At 44.8% G+C, this 25,553-nt stretch overlaps 1 protein-coding gene across 2 annotated transcripts in view; it reads right to left on the bottom strand.

The window, feature by feature from the left end:
• prkcsh (PRKCSH beta subunit of glucosidase II) overlaps nucleotides 1–24,552 on the bottom strand; it is a 78,212-nt gene extending 53,660 nt beyond the window's left edge. Inside the window, exons 1-6 of one of the 2 annotated variants that reach the window (XM_070867262.1) lie at nucleotides 24,274–24,552; nucleotides 18,908–19,024; nucleotides 12,660–12,755; nucleotides 8,663–8,720; nucleotides 6,818–6,935; nucleotides 4,437–4,566 (exon numbers count right to left, since the gene is read on the bottom strand). In XM_070867262.1, the coding sequence (XP_070723363.1) occupies nucleotides 4,437–4,566; nucleotides 6,818–6,935; nucleotides 8,663–8,720; nucleotides 12,660–12,755; nucleotides 18,908–19,024; nucleotides 24,274–24,373 (619 nt within the window). In that variant the 5' untranslated portion in view covers nucleotides 24,374–24,552. The remainder of the gene's footprint in view (nucleotides 1–4,436; nucleotides 4,567–6,817; nucleotides 6,936–8,662; nucleotides 8,721–12,659; nucleotides 12,756–18,907; nucleotides 19,025–24,273) is intronic. The other variant, XM_070867263.1, reaches the window with a different exon arrangement.
• Nucleotides 24,553–25,553: the final 1,001 nt, after the last annotated feature.

Raw genomic sequence — 25,553 nt, 5'->3', positions numbered from 1 at the left:
GTGAAGATATGCTAGCCAAGTTCACAAATGCACCGACTTATCGCTGATAAAAAGAGGTAAAGGAAGATAATGTTTTGGATGGGAATATTGTGTCAGAGGGGCTAAGAGTGGAGTTTAGCACCACCATGTGGATAGACACAAAATGTATCTGGAGTTCAGACAAGCAAATTCAGCTGACTGCTTCCCCCACTGATGGCTCAGTGAACGTATCCAATAAACAACATAAGAAATAGGAGCAGGAGTAGGCCATACAGCCCCTCGAGCCTGCTCCACCATTCAATAAGATCATGGCTGATCTGATCATGGACTCAGCTCCACTTCCCCGCCCGCTCCCCATGACCCCTTATCGTTTAATAAACTGTCTGTTTTTGTCTTAAATGTATTCAATGTCCCAGCTTCCACAGCTCTCTGAGGCAGTGGATTCCACAGATTTACAACCCTCAAGAAATGCCTCCTTATCTCAGTTTTAAATGGGCGGTCCCTTATTCCAAGGTCATGCCCTCTAGTTCTAGTCTCACCCATCAATGGAAACATCCTCTCTGCATCCACTGTGTCAAGTTCCCTCATAATCTTATACGTTTCTAGAAGATCACCTCTCATTCTTCTGAACTCCAATGAGTAGAGGCCCAACCTACTCAACCTTTCCTCATAAGTCAACCCCCTCATCCCCGGAATCAACTTAGTGAACCTTCTCTGAACTCCAAAGCACGTATATCCTTTTGTAAATATGGAAACCAAAACTGCACACAGTATTCCAGGTGTGGCCTCACCAATACCTTGTATAGCTGCAGCAAGACTTCCCTGCTTTTATACTCCATCCCCTTAGCAATAAAGGCAAATTCAGCCGACTGCTTCCCCTGCTGATGGCTCAGTGAACGTATCCAACGAACAACATAAGAAATAGGAGCAGGAGTAGGCCATACGGCCCCTCACTTGCTGTACCTGCATACTATCCTTTTGTGTTTCATGCACAAGTACCCCCAGGTCCCGCGGTACTGCAGCACTTTGCAATCTTTCTCCATTTAAATAATAATTTGCTCTTTGATTTTTTTTCTGCCAAAGTGCATGACCACACACTTTCCAACATTACACTCCATCTGCCAAATTTTTGCCGACTCACTTAGCCTGTCTATGTCCTTTTGCAGATTTTTTGTCCTCTCCTCAGACATTACTTTTCCTCCCATCTTTGTGTCGTCAGCAAACTTGGCTATGTTACACTCAGTCCCTTCTTCCAAGTTGTTAATGTAGATTGTAACGAGTTGGAGTCCCAGCACTGATCCCTGCAGCACCCCAGTAGTTACTGGTTGCCAACCAGAGAATTAACTATTTATCCCAACTCTCTGTTCACCAATCCTTTAGCCATGCTAATATATTACCCCCAACCCAGTGACCTTTTATTTTGTGCAATAACCTTTTATATGGCACCTTGTCAAATGCCTTCTGAAAGTCCATATACACCACTTCCACTGGTTCCCCTTTATCCATCCTGTTCGTTACATCCTTAAACAACTCTGGCAAATTTATCAAACATGACTTCCCCATCATAAATCCATGCTGACTCTGCTTGACCGAGTTTTGCTTTTCCAAATGTCCTGCTACTGCTTCTTTAATAATGGACTCCAACATTTTCCCAAACACAGATGTTAGGCTAACTGGTCTACAGTTTCCTGCCTTTTGTCTGCCTCCTTTTTTAAATAGGGGTGTTCCAATCTGCTGGGATCTCCCCAGAATCCAGGGAATTTTGGTAAATTAGAACCAATGCATCCACAATCCCTGCCACTACTTCTGTTACCATCAGCACACAAACCAGCTCAGTCCCAGATTCAATCCCCAGGCTATGCTGACTTGGTTGATTGCACACGTGACAACAGGAGTCGAGTTGTGACAATTGACCACTGTGTTCAAGACACGGAGAAAAATGGCCACTCCTGACCAATGTCCCCTTGATTTTTTTTTGCGGGGGGGGGGGGGGGGGTTATGCGGCCCCTTCAAAATACCATGCCTGTACATATTTTTTTTATTTAAAAGCCAGTGAACTGGCTGTGTGGGAGCTGCAGAGCAAGAAGGGAACATTGCTCCTGACTGCTATACTGCTACTGAGAGATTGCCCACAACAGGATTGCCCACCGCAGTCAAACAGACTGCTAAGTTTCGCCATCGAGATCCACACAATTACTTTGGCACGTTTTGATTTTTTAAAAATTCGTTCATGGGATGTGCCAGTCGCTGGCAAGGTCAGCATTTATTGCCCATCCTTAGTTGCCCTGGAGAAGGTGGTGGTGAGCCACCTTCCTGAACCGCTGCAGTCCGTGTGGTGAAGGTGCTCCCACAGTGCTGACTTTTGCCGTAGCGGTTTGGTACAACGGAGTGGCTCGCTGGGCCATTTCAGAGAGCACTTAAGAGTCGACCACATTGCTGTGGATCTGGAGTCACGTATAGGCCAGACCAGGTAAGGACAGCAGATTTCAGATGGGTTTTTACATCAATCCGTTAGTTTCATGGTCATCATTACTGATAATTCCAGATTTATTTAATTAACTGGATTTAAATTCCCCCAGCCGCCATGGTGGGATTTGAACTCATGTCTCTGGATCATTAATCCAGGCCAGTAACATAACCACTATGCTACCGAACCACAGGAAATCCCTGCCTGTGGAACCTTACCCCTGACCCCTTACCCCTTCAGCAGTAGAGGGAAAGAATTGGAAAGAATAAAACAAATAAATAGTTCTCTGATGAATGTTGGGACATCCTGGAATGTTATGGGTTAATAATCAAAATTCCTTGTACCTTGGAACACCAGGCTTTCTGATATAAACACGATAGCTTCAGGATGCCACAAGAGAAAGCAGAGCTTGTCTTCTGCTTTTGTTGTCGGAGTATTATCTCCAAGAAATGCTTGTGCAAGGAAATAAGTGGCTGAGATCAACCATGGGTGAGTAAAGTATAACTTTAGTGGCTAGTGTAATAAACATAGGCAGAGGTATCTATTATGTCTTTAGATGCTCGATAATGACTCCACGAGGCAATGTATTGTACTTGAACTGTAGTGACCTTAGTCCATTTAATGTAACTCCAGAGTGAGGATCAAGCATGGTGGCCTGCCTTTTATACTCGGCCTGGCCCACCTGTACAGGTAACCTACAAGTCTCCTACTGCAGTGCCCTCTGGTGGCACACCTTGGTGACCATAGAGCTGTTGTACAAGTTTCCCATAGTAGTGCACTCTGGTGGCACATCATATGTAATAGTACAAGCAGTAGACATGTCTAGATACATGACAGTATCTATTAACTATAGTATGTAAACGTGACAGTAAAAACGGGTGCGGTAGCATAGTGGTTATGTTACTGGACTAGTAATCCGGAGGCCTGGACTAATGATCCGGAGACAGGAGTTCAAATCCCACCACAGCAAATACTTGAAGAAATGAAAAGGGTATGGAGAAAGAACCGGGGGAGTGGGACTAACTGGATTGCTCTTCGAAAGAGCCAGTGCTGACCTGATGGGCCGAATGGCCTCCTGCTGTGCTGTATTATTGCATGATCTCTGCAAGAGCCAACATCTCCAGGAGAGAAAGGATGAAGTCAGAATAGTTAAGGAATACCACACTCTGCTAATTTGCCGTTTTCCCACTGTCATTTGTGTTTCTGTTCACTGCAAATGAGAATTGCTCATATTTTACAACGGTAAAACCAGATATCAAACGCAAGTCTGACTTGAACTTATGTAAAATGATTGAGCATACTCAAAAAGGTTCTCAGTACTGAAATCTACCCGAATGATAAACACAAAGCCAGCACTTTATAAGACGGTCATGTTGAACAGCTCCTGTGCATGGTGCTGCTGAGCTTGTCAACAAATAAGATCTGAGCCATGCCACACGCAGAACCTATTTGGACACCACCCTACAGCAAACAGAGTCTATTTAAAGAGAGTCTCTGAACTACAGAAAACAGAACTCATGACCGAAAACCACAGCAAAGTCTCCTGATAAGAGCAGGATTATTTTTCCAGCTAATGTATTGAGTGGAGGATAGTTGCACAATAAAAAATGATGTGCCTACAATCGATCACAGTGGGCTCCAGACTCGATTGATAGGGAGGGGGGCAGGGTGGGGGGAAAATTACCCAATCATTTCCATTCTGGCGTCACTATATGCATACCAGAAAGATAGCCACTTGGCTGATACTTCAATATGCCTGTGGAACCATAACCTCATCCAACATGAAAGGAAGAGGAGAAAACTGGGAGAGCAAGGGTGGGGGGAAGAGGAGGGTAAACTTTGATCGATCACATTTTAAAAGTCTGATTTTTCTGGGAGTTACAACAGTCCCAAACACCATGCTCCCCATGACTTAATTAATGGAGTTTTCTTCGTCACAGTCATTTGATAAATCCATCAGAAATATAACAACTGAAATTGGGGTCATTACCATCCCACGCTTTTTTATGAATTTCTTTTGCTGCCTGTTCAGGCTTTTCTGCGGCTTCCTTTATTGATTTCAGTGATTCAACCTGTGCTTCCCAGGTACCCTTGTTCATCTGCAGCTCTGCAAGCGTTTTCTGCGAAAACACAAGAAATCAATTTTCTTACGGCGAGTTTGGTTTCGCGTGATGTCACTGCTTGGCAATTACGGCTAGTCACTTTTGGCATCACGGGTCACCATCACGCCTTTTGACTCTGCTTTTATAATGTTCCTTCCACCTTTTTGAAGGCACGTTAAGGTGGACTTGACTATCCCAACGCTCTCCTGGCTGGCCTCCCACATTCCACCCTACGCAAACTAGAGGTGATCCAAAACTCGGTTGCACGTGTCCTAACTCGCACCAAGTCCCGCTCACCCATCTCCCCTGTGCTCGTTGACCTACATTGGCTCCCAGTTAAGCAACGCCTCGATTTCAAAATTGTCATTCGAATTTCTAAATCCCTCCATGGCCCTTGCCCCTCCCCATCTTTGTAACCGCCTCCAGCCCCACAATCTCCCCCATCAAGATGTCTGCGCTCCTCTAATTCTGCCCTCAAGCATCTCTGATTATAAATCGCTCAACCATTGGCAGCCGTGCCTTCTGTTGCCTGGGCCCCAAGCTCTGGAACTCCCTGCCGAAACTTCTCCGCCTCTCTACCCTCCTTCAAGGCGCTCCTTAAAACCTACCTCTTTAACCAAGCTTTTGGTCACCTGCGTTAATTTCTACTAGTACGGCTCGGTGTCAAGTCTTTATCGCATAATAATTCTGTGAAGCACCTTGGAACATTAAAGGTGCTATATAAAGACATGTTGTTTTTGATGATCGAGATCTGAAGAGCAGAGCGCTCTGCCGGTGCCCAGGCCAACATTCATCCTTCAGCCTATCCCAAAATCGATTAACTCGTTACAAGCTCATTGCTGTTTTTGAAATCTTGTTGTGCACAATCTAATTGTTGGATTCGCCTGCATAACATCAAATGCACTTCTGAAATAATTTGCTGGCTGCAAGACACTGGGGATATCCGAAGGATGTGAAATGCACATCGTAAAAGTAAGTGTTTTTTTAAAATACTACATCAAACCAGGATCAAGCGCGTGGTTCTCTCTCTCTCATGTACACCCACCCCACCCCCACAAAACCACCTTGCTTCCCCCTCCTCCACACACCGCATGCTGCACTTCATTATTTAGACTGCATAGCCAAGAAAAGTCATGGATATGAGTAAAGGCCATTTGGCCCATCAAAGCGCAATAAAATGCCAAAGATAACACACTCTGTTAAGAGTATCTTAGTACAGTTATATCGGCAACTTTGAACAAGGAATGGCCAGATGAATGAGGCACTGGAGAGCTGCCAATGCTTGCAAAACCACATTCCATAGTGTTTTATCATCCTCAAATCAACAAAAACAGATGATCTGGTCATTATTGGAACGGGATTGGACAGGTTAGACGCAGGAAGAATGTTCCCGTTGTTGGGGGAAGTCCAGAACCAGAGGTCACAGTCTAAGGATAAAGGGTAAGCCATTTAGGACCGAGATGAGGAGAAACTTCTTCACCCAGAGAGTGGTGAACCTGTGGAATTCTCTACCACAGAAAGTAGTTGAGGCCAATTCACTAAATATATTCAAAAAGGAGTTAGATGTAGCCCTTACGGCTAAAGGGATCAAGGGGTATGGAGAGAAAGCAGGAATGGGGTACTGAAGTTGCACGATGAGCCATGATCATATTGAATGGTGGTGCAGGCTCGAAGGGCTGAATGGCCTACTCCTGCACCTATTTTCTATGTTATCACATTGCGGTTTGTGGGAGCTTGCTGTGCGCAAATTGGCTGCCACTTTTCCCACATTACAACAGTGACTGCACTTCGAAAGTACTTCATTGGCTGTAAAGCGCTTTGAGATGTCCTGTGATTGTGAAAGGTGCTATATAAATGCAAGTTTTTCTTTCAGGAGTGGGGAGATTATTATTTTTATTAAAAAATTCAACAGGCAAGCTTCCTCAACTCACCAACACACTGGGGCTGAGAGGGAAGAGGGAAAAGCAAAGCACGTTTAAAATCTTTATAAACAAAGACATTTGTGAAATGTTCACAAGCACACACACCTACCTCCAGAAAGGTTATAATAATGTGTCAATTTCCAGTGAATCACAAGAGAAGTGCTCATGAGTGACATTAATTCGAATATAAAAGCAGATCGCACATTTACTGCGCTAAGTGTCGGTTATTTAATCAAGAACTCAACTATTTAAATAGCATTTCAACACCTACTTGCCTCTCGAGACCCAAAAGGTCAAACGTTTCTGCATTCGTTTAGAAAGAACTTTAAAGCAAAAGAGGGGCAAACCTGTTTCTCTTCTCTGCTTTTCTTCGCATCTTCGATGAGCTGCTTCTTCAGCTCGAATCCTTCTTTGGCAATTTCTGCCATTTTCTGCATGGTTTCTTTCTCTTTGCGTCCTTGTTCCCTGTTTTCGGTCAAGAGAGTGCACAAAGATTGCTTCAGCTCCTGGGACATGTCCAACTGATTTTGACTAAAATGCTCAAGACACACGAGGACCACAAGAAAGTTACCGAGTGAACATCCACGACCCCCACCCCACAAGGGCAGCAGTTCAACTTCTCTAAAACTTGAACAGCGTTTCTATCCGGTTCTACAACAGAGCAACTCAAGGTTGTCGTACCTGGCTGGAGAATCTAGAACCGGGGGTCACAGTCTCAGGATAAGGGGTCGGCCATTTAAGATGGAGATGAAGAGGAATTTCTTCACTCAGAGGGTTGTGAATCTTTGAAATTCTCTGCCCCAGAGGGCTGTGGATGCTGTGTGTCTGAATATATTCAAGGCTGAGATAGATAGATTTTGAGAATCATGGGGAAGGAATCAAAGAATATAGAGATCGGGCTTGAAAGTAGAGTTGAGGTCGATGATCAGCCATGATCTTATTGAATGGCAGAGCAGGCTCGAAGGGCTGTTAGGCTGACTCCTGCTCCTATTTCTTATGTTCTTATCACTTTCTACAAGTGATGCCCCTGATGGTTACATGCATTTGCTGATTGATTAGCTGAGCCATTTGGACTAGGAATGTCCCGAATACAATCCCCTGTCTAAACGGAGTTAGTTAACCTCAGCTGCGGGAACAGTAAGGGGTGCTACAATTGACTGCAATGTCACCGAGCTAGGGTGGAGAAAATAAAAAGACAAAGACAACAATGTTCCTGCTCAGTAAGCCATTGGGCAAGGGCAGAATTCGGCACAGTTGCAATGTTCATCAAAGTTGAATAGCCAACACACATCACCAAGACCCACAAAGCATTAGCAACAAGTGGCCAAGCTGTTATAAAGGGAGGGGAAAGTTCAAACATCTGAACAGAGAAGGGCTGCACACTCAAAGTACCGATCCCCTTTAGTGGGCATGGTAAAGTGCTACCTGTGGGGAAAATCAGCTAATGTAAAAGGAAAGAAAGGTAAAAAAGGGAGGTGGGGGCAGGAAAGTGGGAGCGAATGACTTTTGTTGAAAACAATTATTTTTATATTGGAAAAAATATATCGTTTGAAAATTGACAATTTGGCCTCCACGGAGGCTGGGCAGGTCTCGCTCATTGCAAGCCACTCCGTCCCGTCTCTATGCGGCACGAGAGACAGTGAAGTCCAGGACTTATTTGCAATCATGGGGCTAATCTAAGACACTCCGTCAGTGGCCAGCAGCCTGGTGGCTACTCCTTCGCAGATGGAAACGTAATCCTGCTTCGAGCATCCCGTGCCTTTAATGACGCACTTACCCACCGGGATTGAATTAAAACGATAGAAAATAAGCGACGGAGGAAAAACTACAGAACATCCCAAAATAATCTCTATATTTAAAAAAAACAACATTTCTCAACTCTTCAGCGTGTGCACAAAATTTGGAAGAGTTGCAGGAATGTGGGCAGGAGGGGAAAAAAAAAGTCAGCAGTTTACACAGGGATGAATCTGAATCATCAGCAGGGGACCTAGTCTTGAGGCAGCTCCAATTTATACCAGTTGAAAATGTACAGTTTGGCTGATTTATCATGACAATGGAAAGTGCCTTTTTCTCCAATGCTATGCCAAAGTTGACCTCCATTTGTTCCTATAAATGCAGCATCAGGGCAGTCCATCATAAAATGTGTCTCTCCTGCAGCTACTGACAATGACAGATCAACGTGGCGTACTTACTTGCAGGTGTTTTCACACGCAGCGCCACTGTTGTACTCATCCGTAGTATCGCAGCAATCTGCAACGGCGACAAGAAAGGAACACTGTACTTGTGCAAAGAGAACGGTGTGCGAAGCAAGACAACGTTTAGGAGCGCTCAGCAACCGTGGCAATTTAAGCCCAAGCCTGCCACAATGGACCAGTGAAGACGCGCCAAATAGACCAAAGCCCAGCGGCAGGTTTTCCACTTTGGCCGTTCGTACAGCAAGATCAGTTGCGACCCAGGGCGGGGGAGTGGGACTCGCTCAAGTGTGGCTGTAGAGAGCACGGGCCCGTTGTGGCCGAATGACCTTTGTGCTGAACCATTCTGTGATTGCTTGTAATTGAAAGTAATTGGTAGGAGGTTTAGAGGGGCGTTGAGGAGAAATTTCTTCACCCAGGAGGGCGGTGGGGGTCTGGAACTCACGGCCTGAAAGGGTGGCAAGAGGCAGAAACCCTCACCACATTTAAAAAAATACTTGGATGTGCGATTCAAGTGCCGTAACCTACAGGGCTACAGACCAAGAGCTGGAAAGTGGGATTGGGCTGGATAGCTGCTGGTCGGCCGGCGCGGACACGACGGGCCGAAATGGCCTCTTTCCGTGCTGTAAATTTCTGTGATTCTGTGAAGGACAGCGGCAAACAGTTTAAAATGGAAGGGCAAGGAGGAGAAGTAAAGCTATGCAAGTGATAGAAGAACCTAACTCAGCATGAGGTGTGTGAACATCTGGTCATTTAATCAAATAAGTTCGATTTGAAGAACGAGAAGACAAAGCAACATTAATAAATTAGTTATCTCAATATTAAAAAGGGGTAGTTTGTCACAGAACAGCCAAGCTGTTGCAGCTTTTCGCTTTTTCAATGTTATAGCGGGCATCATCCTGCTATCACTCTGCTCCAACAAGCCTGAATGGAGTTACACTCGTGGGTTTTGTGCAGCGGGTAGCTCAGCTTAGGAATCACTGTTACTGTGCACATCATTAGTACAATTCAAAGCTCTACAGTTCCCCTCATTTAGAAGAAACCATTAGCTACCAGTTTCACCTTCCGGTTGTCTAATCAGTAAATAGGGAAGTTCTTGCTACAACTGATACAGTCTTGGTCTCATTTAAGCAGGGATATAGTTGCATTGGAGGCAGTTCAGAGAAGTTTCACTCAGTTGATTCCTGAGATGAAGTGGTTGTCTTATAAGGAAAGGTTGAGCAGGTTAGGCCTATACTCATTGGAGTTTAGAAGAACGAGAGGTGATCTTATTGAAACATACAAGCTTCTGAGGGTAGATGCGGAGCAGATGTGCTTCCCCTCGAGGGAATCTAGAACTAGGAGGCATAGATTCAGCCCGTTTAAGACGGAGATGAGGAGGAATTTCTTCTCTCAAGAGGGCCGTGAATCTTTGGAATTCTCGATCCCAGAGAGGGGTGGAAGCAGAGTCGTTGAATATATTTAAGGCGGAGATAGACAGATTTTTGAACTAAAGGGGAGTCAAGGGTTATGGGGAGCGGGCTGGAAAGTGGAATGGAGGCCAAGATCAGATCAGCCGTGATCTTATTGAATGGCGGAGTATATGGCCTGCTTCTATTGCTTATGTTATTTCCATTGCACAGTACTGTAGGAGATCTTTATACTGACTATGTGGCCAATATTGTGACCAGGTATCTCTCAGGTGGAACGTGGAATTTCCTTTTTCCCTCCTCCGTTCTTGAAAATGTTCAACTGGGGTCGGTGAAAGGTTGCTCAGGCACTAGTACTGAAAAGCAATCAGGAGTGGGAACGCTTAAGAGTTAGTTGCTTTCCACTCTCGGGACAACAATTCCAACTGCAGTGCCCCAACTTGGCAGAGATCTACATCTTCTGATCTGCATGGCTTGTTGCCACACTAGGTGGTACACCGATCCACTGGAGGCCAGGGGAACCTTGGATAACAACCTGACTTCCAACCACATTCTAAAAAGCCATGACGAGCTTTTTTTGTTTGTTTAAATGCACAAGAAATTCAAACAGTTGTGCATCACTCAGCAGCAAGCACCACCTAGAACCCCATCAACTGGTACTGGACTGATGCTAATCTGAGCAAATCGGCACAGCCAGCACAATGCAAGAATGAAACTCAGCATGCCACGTCACAGAAGTACTCGGATCCCACTAAAACCTAGTGGGCAAAATTTTTCATTGGGTTTATTTGACCTGAAAACCTCCAGTGAGAATTAGATGTTTATCCTCCTGAACTGAAGTTGTACCTTTGCCAGGGGCATTTTAAACTACATTACACAAGAGTGAAGCATGGGTGGTGGTGGTGATAGCAGTTTGCAATGAATTAAGGGCACCACACAAGAGACTTACCAGTATACCATTAAAACACAATGGGCTAGACTTTGCACTTCACATCGCCCATATAATCGCCCAAAACGGACATCTATCGTCCATTTTGAGCAAAAAATGGAAACTCAGGCTGGAATATCGCCAGAAAATTAAGCCCCCAAGTTTCAGCTCACTTCGCCGAGCTGATCGGCCCCGTCTTTGGGGTCGGTAAGATGGCATACTGACCATAGGTTTGGGATTTCCGCATCCGCTAAATCCCAACCTCGTAACCCTTCAAGTTACAACTGCACAGACGCTTTGCTGCAATTTTCACCACCTGACAGGAATCAACGTGATGTCGAAAAGTTGAGGTAATTGCCCTGCAACTCCGACCGAATTACACTGAAAATGTTTCCAGCCTTGTGCAAACAGGTGCAGGAAGCCTGTTGCACAGTGCAAGGGGATCAGAACAAACTTTAGAACAGAGTACTGGAAATCTTGCATTAAAAAACAAAGCAGGAAACATTTCTTCTAAATGAGCATTTATTCTAAATTTTAAACAAAATTTCTTGATATGGAGCCACATACTGGATACAAATAGATTAAGTCACTGAAAAGGATGTGGACATCTGTGTAATTCAATTATCCTTCATTATTATTGCTTTATGTATAATCAGCACCAGCATAAAATGCTGAAATGCAATGGAGCAGTTTGGTGAAATTTATATACTGGGATTAACACTTAAGAGTTACCAAAGCTCCAAGGGTAATGCCTCAGCCTTGCAACATACTCCCACACAATTTTAAATATAAAAGAGTCCTGTATGCTTCCATTGATGGTAAACTTTGCCAAGCAGCTTTGCATCAAGGAAAACAAGCCGTGGGCCGCTGAAGTGACAGTTTAATAAAACCTGGAGATCCTAATAATCCAATTGGGGTGTATGCAAACCATAAGAGCACAGGGGGGAAAGCATAAACTGTTAATACTGAAATGCTAACAGCTCCTACAACGACGAAAGATCTGGTATTGACAATGTGAGCTATGAAAATGGATTAAAACGATGCGGAAACAAGCAAGATTCATCGCTTCCTCCATAACAAGAGCATGTGATGGGATACGAAGGGCCAAATGGCCTGCTCCTGCACTATGTTTCTATGCCCAAGTTGACTCGGCCAGGCCGAGAACACAGGTCTCAAGTGCCTTTATTGAATGATGAATAACCATCAATGGTCATAATTTATTCTAGTGGTCATCTGGGTCACAAGAATCCACATTCAATTAAGCAGAGAACCCCTCCCCACCAATATGGAGACCACGTGATTGGTTCATTGCAAGGTGTCCAGGGCATGCTTTTGTTGGCAGTAGCCTAAAAGAGGCCAAATTTGCAAATGTTTGACTTGCCAAGACATAATCTTACCAGACGTTCATTTTTTTTTCGATTGCCTGGAACTAGACAGGTGGCTGATCGTAGCGCCATAGAAACGACAATGAAGGGACAGGCAAACTTCAAAAAAGTATTGTGATCATCGAAAAATAAATATTCTGCATTATTTTACAGCTTTATAAAAGAATTGAAGCAGAGCCAAATCGTTATTCTCATACACAGGTCAGGCTGACTCAGTCATCAGAAATCAGGTTGTAGTCGATCATATTGTACGACCATTGGACAAGAGCTCTTACCACAAATGCCGTCATTCACACGGGAAGATGGAATGTACAGAGGTCTGTGGCCAGCGTTAGTGCAGTGGAAGCTACCATTTGGACAGGCTGATGTTCCTAGCAAAAGAAGAAATCAAGTCAGACACAACAACTTTCACTTATACAGCACAGCTTACCTTCCCATGTGCTGTACAAAGGGGGGAAAGAAAAAAAAAGACTTGCATTTATATAGCGCCTTTCACAACCACCAGATGACTCGATGCCCATTACAGCCAATTAAGTCGTTTGAGTGTAGTCACTGTTATAATGTAGGAAACGCGGCAGCCAACTTTTGCACAGCAAGCTCCCAAAAACAGCAATGTGATAATGACCAGATAATCTGTTTTAGTGTTGTTGATTGAGGGAATAACTCCCGAGGAAGACCCCAGAACCTAGATCAGTTTAAATATCTGGGATTTCATTGCCATGCTCTTCCCACCAAAAAGTGGATCCCTAGTACACTGCTACCAAAGGAGGTGCACAGTATCTTTGCACTGCAAGTTAACACTCAACTTTGCCACTTCCCAAACCATGTTTAAGCTGAAATTCATGTTCCTTTGTCTGTGCATTTCAGTCGCTGTTTTTAAATCGGTGTTTCAAAATAAGGAAAAGATTTCATCGCATGTTTGTGCCTCAACTGAGCTGAAGTGAGACTCCATGGTGTCCCATGGAAAGATGACAGTCAGACAGAGCTGGGTGTACAGTTAGTGGGAATGACTGAAGGCACGGTCAGAGATTGGTTTGGGGTTTTTTTTTTTAAAACAAAAGGTGAATGCAGATGTGAGGCAAAGGGATTTCGAAAGACAATGCAAGAGCATACGGTGAAATGGCTGGATCTTCTACTAATGGCGGAGCTGATGGGAAGGTTGATGCAGAGCAGTCGGAAAGAAGTGCGAGCTGAGACATAGGGCAGAAGGAGGCTGATGTAGGTAAATAGAAAGACTTGCATTTATATAGTACTTTTCACGAGCTCAGAACCTCTCAAAGCACTTTACAGCCAATGAAGTACTTTTTTTGGAGTGTATTGTAGTGTAGGAAACACAGCAGCCAATTTGCACATAGCAGGGTCCCACAAATAGCAATGCGATAACGGTTATGTTTTTAGATGCTCTGATAATGACTCCACAAGGTAAAGTATAGTACTTGAACTGTAGTGACCTTAGTCCAATTAATGTAACTCCAGAGTGAGGCTACCACGTGGTGGACTCCCTTTTATACCTGGGTACCTGTGGTGTACAGGTGATCCCTGGACCTCCACCAGTTGCGTCCTCTGGTGATGCCAGCATAGTGTATACAGTGTGAATCTTGTTGATGGTACCTCCAGTAAACAAGTCTCCATCTTATGCAACTATACAGTGACTACACAGAGTATATCTATAGTATGCATATATAACAATAACGACCAGGTAATCGGTTTTAGTGATGTTGATTGGGGGATAAATATTGGCTAGGACACCAGGGAGAACTCCCCTGCTCTTTTTTGAAATAGCGCCGTGGGATCTTTTACATCCACCCGAGCGCGCCGACGGGGCCTCGGTTCAGCGTCTCATCCAAAAAACTAACACCTCCTGTGGTATTGTTCATGGCACATCCCCACCACTGGAGGTACTGATTGGCAGCAGTGAGGATGTGCAAGGGCAGAGAATCAACGGTTACATGGACTGGACACCTAAAAAGCCAGGAAAGAGAAAGCACACATCTGGGGAGATCATAAGAGCAACAGTAAGGGGCAGAGTCAGGCTCCAGGAATGGTGCAGAAAGTTTGGCGTGTGGCTGTTGTGAGCGAGAGAAGAGGAGACCTGCGGAAGTAAAAACTGATAAATGTATGGAAAGATGCAACAGGTAACAGTATTGGCAAGCTCTGTTATTGCTCTTTGAAATTCTTCAGTTCTACATGCTGTTATTTGTAGGGGTATATCATAAGCTTGAAATGAAAGGACACAGCCACTAGCCACTTTCCCTACCGTTGCTTTTTTTTTTGCAAATCACATATTCTTGAGCTAATGAGAAAAATATTTTGTGTTATTTAGATTGTAAAATCATCCATGTGAGACATGGGGTTAGGAGATGGAGATGGAGGAAATCACAGATTGATGCTACAGTCATCAGAGATGCAACTAGGAATAAAAATAGATTATGAAGGACAGTAAGCTCACCTACTCCATCTCCCAGTCTCCAGGATACTGATGTAAAAAAGCACAAGAGGATGTCCTCCTCCTGACAAGTACTTTAGTCACATACAAATTTAATTTGCATCATTCAGGAGCAATCAGTACACCAGTCCAATTCTGCAATTGCTCAGCACTAGAAACGCTTGAATGTTCAGTTTGCCACCTTTTGTTAGTATCACTACCATATCAGTAATGCAATTTACACTGGACACTTTCAATGCTAAAGAAATGAACTAAGCATTATTGCATTAAAGTGTGCCGAGCCATACTTCAGGTAAAATGGCGTACAACTTCTTGACTTTTGAGCTATCTCGACAAAATACAACTTGGGGCAGCAAGGGAATAATACAATGTTGTGCGTGGCAATACACAGCGACACAATGGCTAGAAGCAGATTTAATTCCTGAATAGAAACAACAACCAAAAAACCCCACCAAATTAAGCTGCTTATTTGTGTTCAAGATTCATGGGTCTTTTCATAAATAGCAACACCTGGATCTGAGAATATGGCGGTACTAACTTGAGGTATATATGTTTGTAGTGTTACTTTGTAGTTTGTACTGTCATCTGCGGCTCAGTGGGCAGCACACTCGCCCAAGTCAGAAGGTTGTGGGTTCAAGTCCCACTCCAGAGCTCGAGTACAAAAATTCAGGCAGATGCTCCCAGTGTGGAGATGCCGTCTTTTAGATGAGACGTTAAACCGAGGCCCTGTGCTCTCTGACGGAGGTAAAAGATCGCATGATACTATTTCGAACAGGAGTGAATTATCCCTGGTTCCCTGGCCAATATTTATCCCTCACTAAAACAGATTATCTGGTCATTGTCACATTGCTGTTTGTGGGAGCTTGCTGTGCACAAGTTTGCTGCTGAGTTTCCCACATTACAACAGTGACTCCAAAAGTACTCCATTGGCTGTAAAGCACTTTGGGGCGTCCGGTGGTCATGAAAGGCGCAGAGTACATGCAAGTCTTTCTTTCTTTACGTCTCAATTTGACATTGCTTAATTTAAACAAAGTTAATTAGAATCGCAATACTTGCATACACGTCATTGAAATTGTTTAATTTACACGACTGGATAATTCACATTTTTCAAATGATTGAATTAACAATATATCCCTTGTTTCTGAAGTTAGTACAACTGATATAGGTGGTAGCATAAGTACATAGTAGCCATCGATTTTCTATCGCTACTAATCGAATCATTCGAACTACAATCTCATCAAATATTCTACCACAAAATATATAGTTCCACTCTTCCAGGTGAAGCACACTGCAGCTGTGCAGCCAGGGTACTTCAACCCCCATTACCCGGACAGGCAGAATAGGATCACTCCCACTCATCACTTCAGCCGACCGAGCAAAAGCCCCATGTGGGATAGGCTACTTTAAAAATGGATGTATTTTGCCAAATTGAGGGTGAATTCAATTTACACTAAAATTATCACATTGCTGTTTGTGGGAGCTTGCTGTGCGCAAGCTGGCTGCCACCTTTCCCACATTACAAGGTGACAACATTAGCGTACTCGACCAGGCCAACATCCCCAGCATTGAAGCACTGATCACATTTAATCAGCTCCGCTGGGCAGACCACATCGTTCGCATGCCAGACACGAGACTCCCAAAAGCAAGCGCTCTGCTCTGAACTTCTTCACGACAAATGAGCCAAAAGGTGGACAGAGGAAACGTTACAAGGACACCCTCAATGCCTCCCTGATAAAGTGCAACATCCCCCACTGACACCTAGGAGCCCCTGGCCAAAGACCGCCCCAAGGGGAGGGTGCTGAGCACCGAGTCTCATCGCCAAGGGCATGCAGAAACCAAGCACAGGCAGCAGAAAGAGCGTGTGGCAAATCTGTCCCACCCACCCCTTCCCTCAACAACTATCTGTCCCACCTGTGACAAGGGACTGTGGTTCCCGTATTGGGCTGTTCAGTCACCTAAGGACTCATTTTAAGAGTGGAAGCAAGTCTTCCTCGATTCCAAGGGACTGCCAATGATGAAGAAATTTGCACTTGAATGTCAGTGACAGTCTCTAAAGCTGTGATCTGACTGATGGCCACAAATAAATCTACAATTTACACTTAAAAAGGATCAGCATCTTCACAAAAGCAGGTTAAATGTTTTTACATTTCTGGGAGGAAAATATGGTGATTTAAGTCACGTTAGAACAAATTACTATTACAGCAAATAATTTAACATGACATTCCATGAACACTCAAGACATAAGGGAATTGGATGAATACTGAAATTTTACAACAAAGGGTGCCCAAGAAAGTAATAGCAGTTTGGATGATAAATCACTTGCTTAATCATTCACGTGACAAAAGTTGTTGATAATCTCTTCACACTTCAAGAAAAGTCAACGAAACACTTTTTTTCTTGAGGTCAGTTACCCGACACACACAAATTTATTTCCCATAGGTCATGCGAGACTATTTCTTTTTGCAAAAAAGGTACATTTTATAACCTGCGTCATTTGGTATTAGCACACATCAATTGCACAAAGAAAAGGAAGAATGCACAGAACTATGTAAAGAATTTATCTTTCGTAAAAGACCAAATACATTGCAATTTACTGATAAAAATCTCAAGTGTTACATTTCTTCTGATAGTGCACTGGTGAACACATCATGGAAAATTCCTGTGTGTTTAATTTTAAACAGGTTAATGACTACATTAAAATAGCACGCATAGCAAATGTACATAACTTCATTAACCTATGACCTAAGGTAAGAAATGATAGCAGTATATTGTTAAAGCAGAAAAATGAATCTTCTGATTAAAGACTTGCATTTCTATAGCATCTTTCACGACCACCATACGTCTCAAACCACTTTACAGGCAACAAAGTACTTTTTGAAGTGTGGCCACTGTTGTAATATGGGAAACGCAGCAGCCAATTTGTGCATAGCAAGCTTCCACAAACAGCAATGCAGAGAAGTCCTGCTACAACTGTACAGGGTATTGGTGAGGCCACACCTTGAGTAGTGCGAACAGTTTTTAAAGGAAGGATATACTTGCATTGGAGGCTGTTCAGAGAAGGTTTACTCGGTTGATTCCAGAGATGAGGGGGTTGACTTATGAAGATAGGCCCAACCTACTCAACCTATACTTACTGGAGTTCAGAAGAATGAAAGGTGGTCTTATCGAAACATATAAGATAATGAGGGGGCTCGACAAGCTGGATGCAGAGAGGATATTTCCACTCATAGGGGAAACTAAAACTAGGGGACATGGTCTTAGAATAAGAGGCTGCCCATTTAAAACTGAGATGAGGAGAAATTTCTTCAAAGGGTTGTAAATCTGTGGAATTCTCTGCCCCAGAGCTGTGGAGACTGGATCATTGAATATATTTTAGACGGTGAGACACAGATTTTTGAGCGATAAGAGAGTAAAGGGTTATGGGGAGTGGGCAGGGAAGTGGAGCTGAGTCCATGATCAGGTCAACCATGATCTTGTTAAATGGCGGAGCAGGCTCGAGGGGCCAAATGGCCGACTCCTGCTCCCATTTCTTATGTTTTTATGATAATGACCACATAATCTGTTTTTGTTCTATTGATTGAGGTAATTATTGGCCAGGACACCAGGGAAACCAGGAATAACAAGCATTTCAAAATAGTGCCAGAGGATCTTTTACATCCACCTGAGAGCACCTCGGTTTAACGTCTCATCCGAAAGACGGCACCTCCGACAGTGTTGCACGCCCTCAGCACTGTACTGGAGTGTCAGCCTAGATGTGTGCGCTCAGATCTCGAGTGGGATGCTTCAAAAAGAAACCAATATACAATAGAAAGCAAAACACTGCAGACGCTGGGAAAAAAAAAAATCAGAAGTGCGAGCAGAAGAATGCCGGAAATAAGTCAGCGGGATGAAGAGAAACGTGGGATTAACGTTTCAGGCCGATGACCTGAAACATTAATCTAATGTTTCTTTCTCCACAGATGCAAGCTGCTGGTTATACTTGACGAAGTTAGTTTTTCCAAAGACGGGCTCTCTAAACATGGCGACACTGCCTCTGTGGGTGTGACTGAAAGCCTCCAAATGATCTCTGGCTCTCACCTGGTTCATCTGAGCCATCTTTGCAATCACAGTAGTCATCGTTCACCTCATCAAATGGAATGGTTTTGGAGCCATCTAAACATATAAACGGTTTGGTCTCCTCATAGAAGTGTCGATCTAGAAGGAAAGAGATAAGAGTTATTGGTACAAATTAGGATCATGCAGATTTTTTTTTTTCCATTTTAAAGCTCTTTCTATCTCCGCCCCCCCGCCACCCGTTGTTCACTGGGAGTGCCAATAGATGAATAGAATCTGCGCCTTTCACAACCAGAGGATGCCCCAACGTGCTTTACAGACGACGGAACACAGTCCCCACCGCTTACACTGGGTGCGTTGGTGTTCACGCACATTGTCCACAATCAAACAATATTACGGTACTGAGCATTAAGCGGCAGCCTGTGAATTCACGGCCCGTCTCAAATGACATGGAATTTACAGAACAGAATAAGGCCACTCGGCCCAACGGGTCAATGCTGGTGCTTCTGCTCCACACGAGGCTCCTCCTCACCCTATCAACATATCCTGTAATCTGTTGCACTCTAACTTCCCCTTAAATGCATTTTGGGCTTCCCTCACTCTTCATGGCTCTAATTTGATGCCTTTGATGAAAGGAAGCCTTGTAGGAACTCTTTGCTCTCGGCTGGAATCCAATTACAAAGACAAAGAACAGATTTCACGATTGTAGCATTTAAAGGGCGTGCATCCCATTAGCGTTTCATGTGCAGAAAATCGGGAAATACAGGGAATTAATGAGGGGCACATTTATTGAACAACCCACTGAACTGTCCGAAAAAGCCAGCACGCTTGATAAGCGGCACCATTATAACCGATTCCTCTGGTACTGGCAAATGGTTAGTGCTATTTGCCTGATGTGGATAGCTCCGCGCAATAAGTGCAGACGGTGCAAAAGGTGGGGACTGTACTTTTCAAGTGTCGTCACTGCTATAATGCAAGGAACCCGACCTGATGGTCTCTCGCAGGTCGGGGCCGCCACGCTGCCCGCTGATGGCGGCAGGTCGGTGCCATAAAAGGAGCGGCGACCATGGGCAGCGTACCACTGCAAGGTACAACGCGAGCTGGTGCAGGAGGGCGACGGCAGCGAAAAGAGACGTCATCAAGGTTCAGGCCGGTGATTGGAGCGTGGGCAGGTACAGCAGGAGCGGCGAGGTCAGGGCGAAGGAGCGGTGAGAGAAGGTAGAGGGATGTGATCGGGGCCCCAGGGGCAGCACAGGCCAGCCCGCACTGCGATATATGTGCGCACCAGGTTCCGTGCAGCAGAGCAGGTCTCCGGTCATCTTGGGTAATCCTCGCCACTGAACCAAGACCTAGCTCGGTCAAGCCGGTGTGGTGGCTGGTGTGCAATGGCCACCACACGTTAAAAAAATCCACTCTTCAACATGTAGTTCGGGACCTGGAGTATTACGTCCTTCATTGAAACACCTGTGAACTCATCCCTTTTTGGTGTGGAAGCAAGTCATCCTCACTTCGAGGGACTGCCGATGATGATGATGGGGTAAGGAAGTACATCAGCCAACTAACAAGATCCCAAAAACAACAATGTGATAATGATCAGAGAATCAAGTTTGCTGATGTTGGTTGAGGGATAAATATTTGCCAGGATACCGGGGATAACTCCCCTGCTGCTCTTCGAGTAGCGCCACAGGATCTCTTGAACCCATCTGAACGGGCATGCGGGAGCCCGGTTTAACGTCTCATCAAAAGGACAGCATCCACCTCAGTACTGCACTGAAGATTCAGCCTGGATTGTGCGCTCAATTCTGTGGCGTGAGAATTGAGCTTTTTAAACTCAGAGGCAAGAGTGCTACCACTGTGCAGGACTTTATAACCCAGCTTCTAACCACTCAACTGCCTTTCCTTGGCCAACGCTTGCCGTCAGGAACTACTCCCTCGGATTAATTTCACAGCTGCCCATTTAATGGACAAGTCTGGCATTCGCACCGGTTCACCAGGTCCAAAGCCAACTTAAGAAAAGGACATAGGTGAAGCAGTGGTTGGGCGCTTGGCTTGAGCCGACATTCGTTGTGTGTTGCAAAGTAAACATTGCTGTCAGGTCACAAGACAGAATGCAGTAGGAAAATGGATTCCTGAAGCATAAACAGACCAGTAGCCATTTTAGAACTCCATTGACATCTCAGAAACAAGATTACATTCAACAGGAGCCAAGTCCAGCACAAATCCATTTCAACAACCTAGAGCGTTCCCTGAATCAAAAAAACTATGTGCGCTCGATGATAAAACAGAAAGACTTGTTTTTATATAGCACCTTTGATGACCACCGTACGTCCCAAAGCGCTTTACAGCCAATGAAGGGCTTTTTGAAGTGTAGTCATTGTAGGAAATAATACTAAGGAAGGTTGAACATGCTCGATGGAAGGCATGGGTTATTGGGGCAGGCTGTCTTTCTTACCCATTCCTCGCTTTTCAGAGCAAGATATATTAAGATAGACCATCCTTTTGCTCTCCACCATTAGCAACTCCTTCACTAACTCAGCACCTGCTGCCTGGAACTCTACCCAGATCCCCTCACCCTGCCACCTCCATTCCCGCTTTCTAAAATTCACTGCTTCAACCGTGCCTTTAGTTCCCTATCTTTGTTCTCCGTTCCCCGTGCTCGACGTACATCACATCCCATCCCTTATGACATGTATTTGGTCACCAGTCGCCCTGGCCATTGGATAGAGCCATTTTAAACTTCTAACTTGGTTGTTTTCATTTTAAAAAGAAATATATATATATTTTTAAGTGTGCTTAGGACGTGAGCAATGCCACCGGGACACATTTATTACCCATCCCTAGTTGTCCTTGCGTGGGTTGCTTTCTAGCGATTGGAATAGCCGAGCACTCAGTTATAAAAACAGAGGGCATGAACTGGGGTTACTTGCAGTTCAGACCAGGTCGAGGTGACCGGGCATGTCACCACCTGGCTCTTCAAGGACAATCCAGCAAACGTTCCATGGTCACTTCGTCCCTTCCCTTTATTGAGTTTCAAAACTCACCAGAGTGGGATTTCAACTAATAACCCCAAGGTCGCTCGTGCAGTATCACTACTGCCTAAAGACAGTGTTATTAGAGCTGAGAGGGTGAGGGAACGCTTTAACCGCATTGCTACGTTTCATTCAAAATAATACATTTTCAGTCTTTAACGAGAGATATACTTGTTGATAGAGCTGGTCGGAATGCTGGGCCATACACCACTGCGTGGTTGCATTTAAATATTATTGTATTGCATTATTTGCACACGGAGTTGTGTTATATAGTTGCTAAAATTGGTAGTAATGCAAGGACCTGATTTATACCATGTTATTGTTGCATTTATACATTATTTTATTCAATCTCTCAGATATGCTGCATAGTTACTAAAACTGCTAGTAATGCAAAGCCCTACACCTCCGCACTGTTGCATTCGAATACTATATTGCATCATTTGCACTCAGACGTTGCATACTTGCAAACTGCTAGTAATACAGGCCTCTATACCATTTCATAGCTGCATTTAAGCATAATTTTATTGAATTATCACAAAACATTTTGTTGCAATCGCTAAAAGTGGTAGCTATGCAAGGCCCTGCAACACTGTATAGTACTGTTGCGTTCCCATTATTTTATCGCAGTATTTACACTACATCTTATGTTACTAAAACTGGCATTAACACATGGCCCTGCACCACTTCAGTTATACTCAGAACTCCTTCACGGCAAACAAGGCTAAGGTGGGCAGAGGAAACGCTACAAGGACACTCTCAACGCCTCCCTGATAAAGTGCGACATCCCCACTGACACCTGGGAGTCCCTGGCCAAAGATCGCTCGAAGTAGAGGAAGTGCATCCGGGAGGGCGATGAGCACCTCGAGTCTCGTCGCCGAGAGCATGCAGAAATCAAGCGCAGACAGCTGAAAGAGCGTGTGGCAAACCAGTCCCACCCACCCCTTCCCTCAACGACTATCTGTCCCACCTGTGACAGAGTCTGTGGCTCACGTATTGGACTGTTCAGTCACCCAAGAACTCACTTGAGGAGTGGAAGCAAGTCTTCCTCGATTCCGAAGGACTGCCTATGATGATGATATATACTAATATTTCATTGCATTATTTGCACTGTATCTCAAATGTGACTAAAACTGGCAGTAATACAAGGCTCTTACCACTGCACTATTGTATTCCAACATTTTATGGCATTTACACTGCATCTCAGATGTATTACTGAAACTGGTAGTCAGGAGAGGCCCTACACCCACTGCAGTTATATTCAAATTGCATTACTTGCACTACATGTCAGATCTGTTACTAAAGCTGTTAGTAAGGCAAGGCCCTACACCATTGTACTGTTGCATTTATGACATTAGTTGTACTGCATGTCAGATGTGTTATAGTCTCAGATGTTGTATAACTGCTAAAACTGGCAGTAATACAAGACCCTACAAAACTGTATTGTTGCATTCCAATATTTGATCAGTCTTTGCACTGTATCTCAGATGTGTTACTGAAGCTGGGAGTAAGGCAAGGCCTACAAGCACTGTAATGTTGCATTTCATTATTTTATGGCATCATTTGCACTGAGATGTTGCACAGCTGCTAAAACTAGGAGCAAAGGCTTGCACTTCAGCATTACTCCCCAACATGTCAGCAATATTTCCCCCATTACAATATTGTGCCGTGTCAGCACTCCCCACCCCCCCCCCAACATTCCACCATTAACCACCCCCCTCAACATTCCACCATTAACCACCCCCCTCAACATTCCACCATTAACCACCCCCCTCAACATTCCAACATTAACCCCCCCCTCAACATTTCAACCATTAACCCCCTCAACATTTCAACCATTAACCCCCCCCTCAACATTCCAACCATTAACCCCCACCAACATTTCACCATTAACCCCCCCTCCTCAACATTTCACCATTAACCCCCCCTCCTCAACATTTCACCATTAACCCCCCCTCCTCAACATTTCACCATTAACCCCCCCTCCTCAACATTTCACCATTAACCCCCCTCCTCAACATTTCACCATTACCCCCCCAACATTTCACCATTACCCCCACCAACATTTCACCATTAACCCCCCTCCTCAACATTTCACCATTAACCCCCCCTCCTCAACATTTCACCATTAACCCCCACCATTTCACCATTAACCCCCCCTCCTCAACATTTCACCATTAACCCCCCCTCCTCAACATTTCACCATTAACCCCACCTCTATAAATACTACACTTGCAGACGAATGCAGGCCCTACACACTGTTGCATTAGTTGCATTGCACGGCTGCAATGTGCCACGACTGTGACTGGAGGGTGGGTAGGAGGAGATGGGGGGGGGGGGGGGGGGAGACAGTGTTGAACTCACTGGACAGAGACACACCGTGGGGTCGCTTCACCTCCACGGCGGCGCCGAGAGCGAACAGCAACAGCAGCAGCAGGCCCGGGGTCGCCACAGCAACCGCCATTCCCGGGGTAAAGAAAAACACCAAACACACACAAAACAAGGGGCAAAATTACAAAACTAAACGCGATTTAAACTTTTAAAAACATTTAAAAAAAAAAAGGAAACGGGCTTCCTTTTTTTCCCCTCGCTCTTTCTCTCTCACAACTCCGGCGACAAATCAAGCGTCCGCCTAGGCCCGTCTCCCGCCGCCGACTGAAGCCTTGCTCGCCTCACGGGAGGGGGGGGGGGGGCTGCCGCGTCATCACTGCCCGCTGATTGGCCGGCCGGCTCCGCCCGCACTGCGCCTGCGTCGAATGCCTGGCCTGCCTGCCTCGGTGCATTCTGGGAGTTGTGTTCCGTCTCTCTTTCTCTCTCGCCTTTGCCATTGCTGAATTTCATTGCTGACTCCTTTGCTTATATCAGGCAGAAGTGATATTTTCCCCATACCTTATTTATTCGGTGTAAATATATTTATTTTAATCTGTAAATGTTAAACATTTTAAAGAAAAGTTGCCTGTTGGAGGTTAAGAATGTGTTTCTTTAAGCATGTAGGTGGGGCTGGGGGGGGCGGGAGAGGGGGAACACATCCAATAAAAACTGTAACTTCATCAAAAAAAAAATTAAAGTAAGACTCGAAGAAATAGGAGCAGGAGCAGGCCATACGGCCCCTCGAGCCTGCTCCGCCATTTAATACGATCACGGCTGATCCGATCATGGACTCAGGTCCACTTCCCCGCCCGCTCCCCATAACTCCTTAGTCGCTTATTGGTTAACCCTTGCCACTGGACCTAGACCTCGCTCTGTCAAGCCCGTGTGGTGGCTGGTGCACAACGGCCACCACACCTTAAAAAAATCCACGCACAGGCATCTTCCACCCTTCACGATGTCGTTCGGGATCCAGAATATTAGGTCCTTCATTGAAACACCTGTGAACTCATCCCTTTTTGGTGTGGAAGCAAGTTATCCTCATCTCGAGGGACTGCCTATGATGATGCTCTTATCAGTTAAGAAACTGTCTATCTCTGTCTTAAATTTATTCAATGTCCCGGCTTCCACAACTCTCTGAGGCATAAAATATGCTCAGTCCTTCAGTATATTCAAGACAGAGATCGATAGATTTTTCAATATTAAAAGACTTGCCTTTCTATTGCACTTTCCATGACTGCCGGATGCCTCAAAAGTGCTTTACAATCAGTGAACTG

This window comes from Pristiophorus japonicus, chromosome 24 (genome assembly GCF_044704955.1).
Source record: "Pristiophorus japonicus isolate sPriJap1 chromosome 24, sPriJap1.hap1, whole genome shotgun sequence".
Classification (NCBI taxonomy): Eukaryota; Metazoa; Chordata; class Chondrichthyes; family Pristiophoridae; genus Pristiophorus; species Pristiophorus japonicus.
Note: the sequence above shows the minus strand (reverse complement) of the source record. Positions and strands in the feature narration are given on the sequence as shown.